The sequence below is a fragment of the Ctenopharyngodon idella genome, chromosome 10 (genome assembly GCF_019924925.1).
Source record: "Ctenopharyngodon idella isolate HZGC_01 chromosome 10, HZGC01, whole genome shotgun sequence".
NCBI classification, from domain to species: Eukaryota; Metazoa; Chordata; class Actinopteri; order Cypriniformes; family Xenocyprididae; genus Ctenopharyngodon; species Ctenopharyngodon idella.
In genome coordinates, this window is record NC_067229.1 from 32,584,742 (window position 1) to 32,597,865 (window position 13,124).

The 13,124-nt window shown below is 35.6% G+C and overlaps 1 protein-coding gene across 3 annotated transcripts in view; it reads right to left on the reverse strand.

Annotated features, from left to right (window-relative positions):
• LOC127521641 (zinc finger matrin-type protein 4-like) overlaps positions 1 to 13,124 on the reverse strand; it is a 35,424-nt gene that overhangs the window by 9,487 nt on the left and 12,813 nt on the right. For 2 of the 3 annotated variants that reach the window (XM_051910987.1, XM_051910986.1), the window contains 3 exons: positions 9,789 to 9,945; positions 3,332 to 3,547; positions 96 to 192 (listed from right to left, as the gene is read on the reverse strand). In XM_051910987.1, the coding sequence (XP_051766947.1) occupies positions 96 to 192; positions 3,332 to 3,547; positions 9,789 to 9,945 (470 nt within the window). The remainder of the gene's footprint in view (positions 1 to 95; positions 193 to 3,331; positions 3,548 to 9,788; positions 9,946 to 13,124) is intronic. The other variant, XM_051910988.1, reaches the window with a different exon arrangement.

The window sequence follows — 13,124 nt, forward strand, 5'->3', positions numbered from 1 at the left end:
TTTCTGCCACATATCATTATGTGATTCGGGTTTACCTTTGATTCTTGTCTTTTTTTTTTTTTTGTTCAAGATGAGATGCAGTGGCTGAAACTCACTTGTTCTGGTGTTTGGAGCCCTGCAGATGTGCGTGGTATTGTGCCACGGAGTTGAGCGTAACACTGCAAACCTCACATGTGTGACTCCGCTTCAGGCCTAAGAACATACAAAAAATATGTACACATCTATTAGACTAGAACTAACTATGTTGTTTCATATAAACCAACAGCAAATGACCTCAAATCTTCTCTCAGGCTAAATATAATGTCTTATTTAGGCAAACACCTACAGACAGCTAGAATCATGAGCATATGACCATCTCTTCACCCTACATGAATCACGGTAGGATAAATTAGCATACAGTCTGAATATAGCACATTGGTATTCTTTTTTTTTTTTTTTTTTTTTTTTTTTAAATGGTACATTTCTGTTATATATATATATATATATATATATATATATATATATAATTAAGCCTGGCAGCTAGCAAATAAGTTACACTGATAAAATATAAACTGAAACCAGCAATTGTTTTGAGAAAGCAAATTTGTTTTTACACTTTTTTTTTTTTTTGCTGATGTGAAATGTACCCTAAATTAATATATATATATATATATATATATATATATATATATATATTACAAAAAAATGATTATCAAAGTAATAATGTCAGAATACAAAAAAAAATCCTAATGGTCCTACAAATAAATATATTTTTCTTTATGCAAAATATAATATCAATGTAATAATAAAATCTACAACCATTTCTTTTGTTTTTTGTGGTAAAATATAACCAGGACTTGTTTCCGTGACATTCATATAACGTCCCGAAATGCAGCATCCATGCTCCAGTAAACCGATTATGCATGAAACCAAATATATATATATATATATATACATATGCCTCCTTCACACATGAACATAAGCTTATGTCCAAACATGACTCATATATTCAAAGAGCGTGTACGTGGAATCATCTAGCACGTGATGAGATTTACTACGGGGAGATGGGTGGTGTTAAATGACCCTTACATATGCCACATGACCCTTGCATATGCCACAAAGCAAGCACCTCCTCTGTTTAAACAAGAGGAATCTTTTGTTATCCAAGTATCTGAGCGATCAGGCCAGATAATGAATGGAGGCTCATCTAGGAGCCTCATCAATACCATTTACCACGGATCTATATTCAATCAAAGCCGTAGATTGCGTTGGCCTCATCTTTGCAACCACACTGCCTCAGCTTTTCTTTGGCATTGTGCACATTTGCAATGATTAAAAACATAACAGAAGGGGCCATGAAATATACTGATAAGTCGTATCCTCCCACAGATCTGTCTTCCTACACCAAATCTGTTCTCCGCCTCTAACTAGGACAGACCAGTAAATTATAAGCTTGTGTGAAGCTTGGAAAATCAGTCGCTGGCTTCCTGTGAGGTGGGAAGTCCGGCTATAAAATGGGATTCATTTATTGTGGAGCATTGATTCGGCCCCCTGCTGTTAGCACCACTAACTTTTGTAATTTAACAACAGAACAGCAGTAGACAATTGCTTGTGAGTAGAAATAGCATGTCAAATACTATTCTAGTCTGCGTTCATAGAAGGCTAATATTTTAAACTCACCACGCTACAACAAGCATGCCACAAAAATAGTGTTTTCAATCCCGAGAGTGCTTGTACTATCACTGCAGAGTGCAGTACTGGGAAGCCCTAATGAAATCTGCAGCAATGAGTCATATTTATGAGTCACAAGCATGACGTGTGGGACAGGACACTGAATCTAAATCCAACATTTGGCCAAACGGCAGCTGGTAAACACCTCCCACGAAATAGTTTCTGTCCCTCCACACGTCAAAACTCACCAACGAGGTGGCTTTGCTGTCCGCAACCTCCGCCGTTGTCGGTTTGTTTGGCGAGCAAAGATCTTGAGCTTGGGAAGACTCTTTGTTGCGCCATTAATTACCTATTGATAACTGCCTCAAACAAAAACTCTTTAGCTAACTGCTGAATAATGCAAATCTTTAATGAAATGCCTGCTTGTGAAAAGACTCTAAGACCATTAAAATGCCTCTACTGAGGCCTGTAAAACAGTGGATGGTCAATGCTAAAATGATATCTGTGCTTAAACGGTGGCATTTACGACAGTGTTATTTGTGAGCCATTACCACAAACTGATAAAAACAAACATTGTTACAGTTGAATGTACTTTTTGAAAGGGACAGTTCAGCCAAAAATGAAAATTCTGTCATCATTTATTCACCCTCATGTCATTCCAAACCCTTTCATTCTTCCACAGATCACAAAAGAAATCGCCCTTGTATATGAAATACAATTTCAGGTTTTAAGCTTTTTTTTAAGCTTAAAAAGAATGCAATTCCTTAAAGGGTTAGTTCACCCCTAAATGAAAATTCTGTCATCATTTACTCACCCTCATGTTCTTCCAAACCCGTAAGACTTTCGTTCATCTTTGGAACACAAATGAAGATCTTTTGGATAAAAACTGAGAGATTTCTGTCCCTCCAAAGATTGCCTTTGCAACTGGAACTTTGACACTTCAAAAAGTTCATAAAGAGATCAGAAAACTAATCCATATGAATTGAACGGTGTAGTCCAAATTTTCTGAAGAGACTTGATCGCTTTTTATGATGAACAGATTTAATTTAGGCTTTTACTCACATATAAACCTTGATGAGTGAACATAAACAGAAGCTCAACCGAACCTGAATGACGCGCGCGAATAAGCCTCTTCCGGAAGCTCAAATGTGCTGCGTAACCAATGAGGTTCATTCTCGTGTGTTACGCAGCATGTTTGAGCTTCCGGAAGAGTTTAGTTCTCACGCGTCATTCAGGTTCTTTGAGCTTCTGTTTATGTTACGATCTATTTATCAACTTTTTGAAGCGTCAAAGTTCCAGTTTGCAAAGGCAGTCTATGGATGGACAGAAATCTCTAAAAAAGATTTTATCAAAAATATCTTAATTTGTGATCCGAAGATGAACGAAAGTCTTACGTTGTGGAACGACATGAGGGTGAGTAATTAATGACAGAAATTTGAACTAACCCTTTAAACTGGTGCATACAACTTGTGCACTATTCCAAGAATATACTTGTGCTCATTTATTGTAATTGCTTTGAAAAGATCAAGCAGCTAATTATTTACAAAAATCTCCTTTTGTGTTCCACATAAGAAAGTCATGTTAGGAACAACATGAGGGTGAATAAATGATGACAGAATTTTCACTTTTGCATGAACTATCCCTTTAAATCCTTGTTTTGTCTGTTCCTCTCAGAACATACCGTTCAGTTCATCTCCATCCTCCAGACTTTTACCCAGCTGTACTAGGAGGTTAGCTTGGGCTGCATTTTTTTTGTGCTTCTTGCCTTCATAGTGCTGTCTAGCCATGCCAGGGTTGTTGAACCAGGCCTTGCACATCTGGCAGTAGCGGTGTGAGAGCCTCCCATGTATGGAAGGACTTTCTTCAGTCACCATATGCTCTGAATTGGCTGTCACCTCTGCAAGAGGGCAAAACAGACTTAGTATATGTGGTGCACTGTACATTAATTACCAAACAGGCTACTGAAGACTATTTATGTTAAAGGGTTAGTTCGCCCAAAAATGAAAATTATGTCATTTATTACTCACCCTCATGTCGTCCCACATCCGTAAGACCTTCGTTGATCTTCAGAACACAAATTAAAGATATTTTTGATCAAATCCGATGGCTCAGTGAGGCCTCCATAGACAGCAATAACACTCCCTTTTTCAATGCCCAGAAAGCTACTAAAAACATATTTAAAACAGTTCATGTGACTACAGTGGTTCAACCTTAATATTATAAAGCGACGAGAATACTTTTTGTGCGCCAAAAATAACAAAATAGTGACTTTATTCCACAATATCAAGTGAAGGGCGATTTCAAAACACTGCTTCAGGAAGCTTCGAATCTTTACGAATCATTTGTTTCGAATCAGTGGTTCAGAGCGCCAAAATCACATGATTTCAGTAAACAAGGCTTCGTTACATCATAAATGTTTTGAAACTTCAATAGTTCACGTGACTTTGGCAGTTTGATACACGCTCCGAATCACTGATTCAAAACCTATGATTTGTAAAGAATCGAAGCTTCATGAAGCAGTGTTTTGAAATGGCCTATTTTGGAATAAAGTTGCTATTTTTTTATTTTTGGTGCACAAAAAGTATTCTTGTCACTTTATAATATTAAGGTTGAAACACTGTAGTAACATGAACTGTTTTAAATACGTTTTTAGTAGCTTTCTGGGCATTGAAAAAGGGAGTGTTATTGTTGTCTATGGAGGACTCACTGAGCCATCGGATTTGATCAAAAATATCTTAATTTGTGTTCCGAAGATTAACGAAGGTCTTACAGGTGTGAAACGACATGAGGGTGAGTAATTAATGATAAAATTTTCATTTTTGGGTGAACTAACCCTTTAACAAAACACCATGATTGCGGATTTTAGCACTTCTGGTTCCATCATCCTGAAGTCAATGGGTTTTTTGGATGGGTTTTTGGTTAAATGACTGAAATAAGGTCTGTGGTGAACACAAGCTCAAGATATTTTCACATTTTATTTCAACAACATAAAATGCATCAATAATACCTGTTTATTGATTTTTTTTAAAAGCTTTTACTTGTCAGGTGGATGGCTAAATGGGACTTTAGAGGTTGTTAGGGACATTAAACGTCATCACACCAAACAGAAAAAATCATCTACTGATTAGTCTACTTTCACAATCCCATTGTGTTTCTACTCTAAATCAAACTTTCAGGGAAAATGTTTTTAAATAAAGACTGAAAAAGTTGTCGGAAAAGTAATGATGGTGATGTTTAAGTCATGCTACCATGGTGTAGTTTGTTTATAGCCTACGTTTAGCTTTTGACTTCTGCCGATTGTATTTAGGCATCAAAATTCATAAAAGTTGTGCTTATTTGAGAAGAATATCATCATGAACATTATTTTCTGCAATAATCCAAAAGCCAATGGGTTTTTGTCGAGGGATGCTAACTTCCAAGTTGGCCTACAAAAATGTCATCACTGCAGCACTATATAAATGTGATCAAAATATTAATAAATGAATAAACTAAAAATGCAACATCTGCAACAAAAGAAATGTTAAAATAGAAAAAATAATACAAGACATATTTGTAGAATAAATCATCTGAAACATACCAACGGAAGCATATCCATTTCTCACTTTATTTACCAATATCAGGGAAAACAGCAGGTGTGTGACACCATTAATAACACATATTAGAATTTCGGAGACATGCGTACGTGATTCAATTGACATTTTTTGCTTGCGGTCTGTCTCACCTGTCAAGGCATGGGGCACAGTCTTGTGTCAGTTTGAAGTATTTCATGGGTAAAGGGCGCAAATTAGGAACACAGAAAGTCCCCTGTGGCTGCAACTTAATAAGGTGCATTCTGAATCTCATGACACTAATATGATGAATATGTTTCATAAACAGACGGGAGGCAATTTGTCTCACACAAGCAGGTATAAGCTTCCCTGTTTCTTTTTAAGAAGTGAATTTTTATCACAAAGTTGAGAAGAAGCTAATTATTACACTCAGTCATAGTAAACGGCAAACGAGAGTACACTGACAGCTGTCCCACGTCATAACATGTATAAAATAGGAACGGTAGATGGCACAAATAGGGCATCTCTTGGCTCTTCTGCTGTTTTTCAAATGGAAGATATCTGAGTAGATACTGGCAGTTCTACAGGTGTATTTATAGAACGTATCAAAATAACTAGAAGATAATAGAAGCATTCTTTTTCCTTTTTTTCTTCTTCCTTCTGTCTCAATTTTCATCCAATTCCCTGAGGTGTTTGAATGGAAGGTTGTTTTCATTATAACACATATTCAGAGTGTGATATGAAACACTACCGTGACAAACACAATTGTCTGAGACCACAGGTGAAAATGTTCATATTTTGCTTTGTTTATATTTTTTCTCCACAATTTTATAAACAAATGTCTTGGTATTTCATCTATATTACATTTATCTGCTATTTAAATGTTTTCTGGATGTTTAAGTTTTTTTTTTTTTTTTTTTTAAAGAAATTAACATTTTTATTCAGCAAGGATACAATAAATTGACAGTAAAGACATTTATATTGTTTCAAAATATTTCAATTTCAGATAAATTCTTTTGAAATTTCTATTCATCAAAGAATTCTGAAAAAAAAAAAAAAAAATGTATCATGGTTTCCACAAAAATATGAAGCTGCACAACTGTTCTCAACATTGATAATAATAAGAAATTATTCTTGGGCAGCAAATCAGCATATTAGAATGATTTCTGAAGGATCATGTGACACTGAAGACTGGAGTAATGATGCTGAAAATTCAGCTTTGCATCACAGGAAAAAAATAAATTTAAAAATATATTCAAATAGTAAACAGTATAGTATTATGAAATGGAGTAATATTTCACAATTTTAAGATTTTATTGTATTTTGATCAAGTAAATGCATAAAAGACTTCTTTCAAAAACATAAAAAATTCTTACAGACGGTATTTTACCTGTTCCTTTTGACTCTGTTTATGTGAAATGGGTGCAGGTGCTAAGGATCAACATAATTTTATGTGTTATCATTTGAAGCTTGCATAATATCTTGTTCAAACTAGCGTTACAATAATTGTGTAGATCTGCAGTGGACCAGTTTGGTCAATTACTTGATAATGGCAATGACACTCAAGGGTAATTTAATAAAATTATATCCTCATCTGTATTCCAGCCTCTCAGACCATTTCGTCTACACCTTATCATTAGAGTGGTGCAGGGATGACGTCAAAACTCAGAAAACTAATTCGCCACTGGTTCCCTCAAGAGTTTTCAATGGGGTTTTTCAATTTATGAGAAAAATAAGGTCTGAGGTAAACATAACTTGACAATACTTTGACGTTTTGTTCTACAACGTAAATTACACACACTCACACCCCACAACATTCTTATCTAGCTACATATTAGAAACATATGTTTTCAGAAATAAACAGAACTGCATCAATATTCGCATTTTCGGTATGGGTGTGTGTAATTTACGTATCGTCAAGTTATGTATCAAATATCGTCAAGTTATGTTTACCACAGGCTTTATTTTACACATAAATTGTAAAACCCCATAGGAAAATCTTAAGGGGACCAGTGGCAAATTTATTTATATTTATTATTATAAATATTAAAGAGTTATTTAAAGGGATAGTTCACCCCAAAATGAAAATTTAGTAAAAAAAAAAAAAAAATCAAGTCACTTTTTTATTCTTTATTTTAGGGTGAACTATCTCTATAAGGTCTCAGTAGAAACAAGAACCTTCTCATCTCTTCCTCAAAACATCGAAAAAAATTCTGACCAGAAAAATCACCATCATGTAAGATCTTTATGACGACAGAAGCAGCTGCATAGCAACCACCCAATTGTAACTGAATAATGCTGAGCCTCTACTATGACTGCTGAACAAACAACAAAAGGACAGTTTCTTGAACCCTATTATGGTTACTAATAGTTTTTAATGGTGTTGCTTAGTGACGCTTGCTATTTGAACAAACGCTTTAAAAAGTCAGCACGTAACTCGTCCTGCACCATTTGTGCTGTGGACATAAAGGCACATTAAATCATGTGGTTTGATGATGAGAGGTGCGCTATTACTTTCCAAGTGATTGGACATACAATTGCCTGGTGGATGATAAAACTCACTTTTTTGCAGAAACTGTACAAATCTAGTCTTGCGAATGGATTTCATCTGATATACTGCATGTTGCATGGGATGGACACGTTGGATAATACACAACACCATCAAGAGGTACCTATCTTTTATCAATGAGAAATGGCGGTACACTCCTATTATCTGTTTCTGCATATACCAGCAGTCATTCTGGATTGTTTTCTGAGCTCTTTCCAATTTTTCTTTTTTGGGTCATTTCGCACCCTCAGGTATCTCAGCCATGTGAAATTATGCATGCTAAGTGAGTCAGTGATGTGTTGTTCCTGCTAAAGGCCCTGCTCTTATCATAAACATGCTACAAGCGACAGTCTTGAGAACACAAACCTCTGATATGCCTAATGCACTCACATTTGAATGAATGAAAAACAGAACATCCAGCTGCAGTTGCAAGTCCTGATATGTAATATATGATTGATACTGCAAACTTGAGAAATTCAGTTGTCAAACTCAGTTTGCACAATATGCGCGTTCATGAAACTCTATTAGCACCACAGTTCTGTACATATACGTATATATATATATATATACACATACATATATTACATTTTCTGAAAATGTGAGTGGTGCTTGCCCATGCAAAAGTTACTGTCATGATGCTAGGGTGTTGTAGGTGGTTGCCATGCAGGCATTTCTATGCATTTGCTAAGATGTGTACTTTATAGTGAGCTGCTATGAAGTTGCTATGGTATTTTTGGAGATTGTTATACAGTTGCTAAGGTCTTCTAAGGCTACGTTCAGACTGCAGGTAAATGAGGCCCAAATCTGATTTTTCAAGACAGTTGCGAAGGGTAGTCATTGGAAGGGCAGTGATGTGTCAGAACTCATAAGTATTACAGTGACAGCTCGATATAAAAGCAAAACATCTTAAATGTTTAAAAACTCTGCTCTCTTTTTTTGCATCCTCGTCTTTGTTTTTAATATTGCCTGCGCATAAATTCGCTGGCTTCTGCTGCAGATCACACTTTAAATAGGCACGTAATCGCTTACTTTAATGTCCTCCGTGTTTACTTCCGTATGAAAGCGTGCTGCGTCTTTTTATCATTCTTTTGCGCACTGGAATCTGATATTGGCCACATTTAAAACAACAATGTGAACAGCTATAAAAAAAAAAATCAGATCTGAGCAATAAGTTGGAATTGAGCACTAACGGCTCGCAGTGTGAATGTAGCCTAAGTAGCTTTAAGTGCACTGTGTTGCAATTACAAGGGTGTTTTGAATGGTTCCTATTCGGTTGCTAAAGGGATAGTGCACCCAAAAATGAAAATTATTCCATGATTTACTCACCCTCAAGCCATCCTAGGTGTATATGACTATCTTCTTTAAGATGAACACAATCGGAGATATATTTAAAAATATCCTTAGTCCTCCAAGGTTTATAATGGTTGTGAATGGGGGCCCAAATTCTGAAGACAAAAAAAATACATCCACCCATAAAAAATGAATCCATACGACTCCAGGGGGTTAATAAAGGCCATTATAAACCTTGGAGGACTAAGGATTTTTTAAATATATCTCTGATTGTATTTGCCTGAAAGAAGATAGTCATATACACCTAGGATGGCTTGAGGGTGAGTAAATCATGGGATAATTTTAATTTTGGGTGAACTAACCCTTAAGGTCTTCTGAGTGGATTTTTGCATATTGCAGGGCATGTTAAGCACCTATGTTTAAAATGTAGGTTTAGGGTTTTTAAAAAAGACCATAACTCTAACTGTGAACAGCAATCATATCATATCTCATATCATACCTCATCAAACATCAATAATATCTAATAACTTGAGCATTAATAATAATGAACTCATTCTCAAGAATAAATTGCCTCATTATCTCATATTCAGAGTCCGTCTATGGCTAAACATGTCACTTCCCCGCTGGCTGCTTAAGACGTCATATGCATGTAAAAGTCATTTAAATATGAATACTGATCCAGGAATAGTTTGGCCTTCATATATATGGTGATCTAGTCAGTGTGGAGCTGATCTTAGATCCCCACCTCCTACCTTTAGATGTGATGGCAGGTGGTTCCCCCAGCAGTAGCCTCAGTCTCTTGGCATGGATCTTGCCCTGGTAGTGCGACTGGGCCACCACCGCTGAAGTGAACGACATATTGCACAGCGTGCAGCACTTGTTCTTGTCCACATCTCCCTCCGCACTGCCCTAGGACGACACAGAGACAGACACATACTCTGATATCCTTTAACCAAGACCGTTTATCACCTTCAGTTAATAGTACTGGAGAACAGAATGATTTATGAAGCAAATGTGTAATCATTACTTTAAGACGAAGATATGAAATTTGGCTGTCAAATTGGCAGATGTGGGTCGCGCTGTGGAGAAGTAATTTACAAACTTCTAAAAATGGTGTAGCATATTTTCTACTTCCTGCTCTGATGCAACCACTCTTGAGTTTCTCATATTGACTGATATTGGCTCTAAACCATGTTCTAAACACTGTTGGGAAAGTCAAATCAAAACTTTTGCTAAAAGCTAATCGTTATTTAAAGTATTATTATTTGAAAAAGTAGTTACACTGCTAAGCTAATAGTGCACTATTAAACTAATAACAAAACATAGATAGGTACATTGAAGCTACTTGAGTGGGCAATATTTTCAATATAAAAATATATTTCAAATATATACTAAAAAGAGCAAAATCTAAAACTGAAAATATTTTTTTTTTGTTTGAACATTTAATCTCTCTATCTATTTCTCTCAAGTTGAAAACATAGCAATAAACAGCAGCTAAATGTTTTGTTATAAAAACATCTAAAATGCTATTTATTTTCTTCACGGTGACTCGATTTGTTGAATTTTGTTTCTTAATAGTTTAATTTACATGAACCATGAATGAATCGGAATGAATCAGACTTTCTTTCTACCAGAAAAGCTAAGTTAAAAATTTATGTCACACTAAGTTTAGAAAGCTACTCTCTGGCATTACTGCTGAGCTATTGCTTCAGTTCAATCACCGTTTACAGGAACATCTGCTCTTCAGATCGATATATAAATCAATGGTCAATATCCTGAGCACTAAGAAAGTGGCATTGCAAGGTCAATGTCATGTAATAAACTATAAATAAAATGCAGAGCTAAGAGCAGAGGGTAGTCGTTAAGGAATAGTAATTTTTACTTACAATCATGTCATTCCAAACCTGCATGCTGTTATTTTTTTTGTAACACAAAAGTAGTGTCTGAAGAACTGTTTTTGCTATACAACCACAGTTTATAGTGAACATGTCTGTCAAACTCCAAAAAGAACCCCAAATACAACATATACCAAAAGCACCATATAAGTATCTTAATACAATCTATGAACTGTCATTTGTGGCAAGAAATCTAAATTTCTCCTTTCTCCATGGAAAAACGTAATGGTGGGTGAATTACATTTTTTTTTTTTTTTTTTTTTTTGCATGAAATGTTCCATTAAACATTATATAACGAGACCCTGGTTGACTTTCTGAACTTTAATTGTTCTGTAACATTTGATCTTGAACTGAGGTCTGTCTTCCTTCCGCGGGGCATCGATCTGTGTCCACTCATTCTGCTTCTTGTTATTCCTCTCTTGACACGCCATAATGTCTTTATTTACTCTCCCGAGGGGAAAGACCTCACCAACCTCCAGCTAAACCGTGAATGTCCTTTTAGACATTGACCTTGACGGGAAACAATCATCACGTCCACACAGGAGAGAAGCATTTCTTTTAATTTCAGATTTTTTAATATTGCTGGCTGTGACAAGAGACAACAAACTTATATCTTATACTGACACAAGTTTACATTATGAGTTAGGGTGAGATAAACCATAGAAATACATGAGTCAAATGTATGCTTTATAAGCGTGTCTGTGGGGGTTACTTTACTTTGATATTTTGAATTAAAAGTCAAGTCTTTCTTATCTAATGCTGATTCAGTGCAATCAAGTTTAGAAAACTGTTTATATATCACAAGAAAAGGTCAACACAAATGTTTTCAAGAGCTTCGCAGTTAAGCTTGAGCTTGAGACAACCACAGTAGATGTGTCACAGGATCGAGCAAAGTACATGAAAAAGGCAAAAGAACTAGGGTAAAACACAGGTGCAAGCAACAACTACATTTAACTGAACAAAAAACAACACTCTGTCTTGCCATCTGCACCCCACAACACCCCTTGTTCCCTGTGGAACAGCTTTCTACATCCTCAAAATGCTTGTAATATTCAATTCCCGGACTAAAATTTTCTGATCTGAGATCCATGACTGTGTCTCTTGAATATAACTCTGACTGTGTGACAATCATATAAAAATATTATCATATTACATTACATTACATTACACACACACACAATATTTAAACAATGTTCAGGTCAATATAATATAATATAATATAATATAATATAATAAACAATAATTTAGGTCATTGTTTTGTTATATTATATTATATTATATTATATTATATTATATAAAACGGTTAGTTCCTGTCCTTGATTCTGATTGGTCAATAGCTGTATTTTATTCACGATAAAACACGGCTATGACCGCTTCACCCAACGGTTCTGTGTATCACTACACAACACCCTTAGCAACCACTCTTAGCAACGTAAACTTTATGTTTTCAAATGATACTGTTCATTGAAGCATACTGTATTATGTAGAAGAGTATTGTGAGAAAGAGATCGAGTGAGCGAGTTTATTACCTGCATTCAGATTTAGCATTTTCCTTCAGGTCAGTCCTATGTTCATAATAAAAAATCTGTTTAAATGTCCGATGTATTATCTTGTCCTTTTAACAGTTAAGGGGTTTTCCCGTGACTGACAGCGCTAGTCAAAGTTTTTCAATGTAAAAGTGACATCTGGCTGCTGACTGACACACTCATAAAGACAGTCTTTGCTGCCATCTAATGGCGTAATAATGTAACTTCTGTTGCTGTTCACGGTCAGGGACTATTTTTTTTCTGGCGGAAGGAAGGCTTTTAGTAAAAGTTTACTTCATAAAAGCTGCATTGATACATATTTTAATCTTTAATATTTGTATTATGTGGTAACCTGTTTTATAAAAAAGCAATAAGGTACTCGAGGCTAGCGCTGTATTGTGAATAAGTCACGGCTGAAGGGCACTGTTAGGCATGACATGAAGCGGAGTTATTCACGATCCAGCACAGCCTCTCGTACCTTATTGCTTACATATTATATTATATTATAATTTCATCATCAGAATAGTATGCACATACTGAACGCGCACCGCCGAATTTTTGTAACCGCGCATGCTTTGTATGTGCAGGTCGCACATACGCATTTAATATTTTTTTGCAGTAATTATTTTATCCACAAGATGGCAACCGTGCCCTGGGGCCATCAATT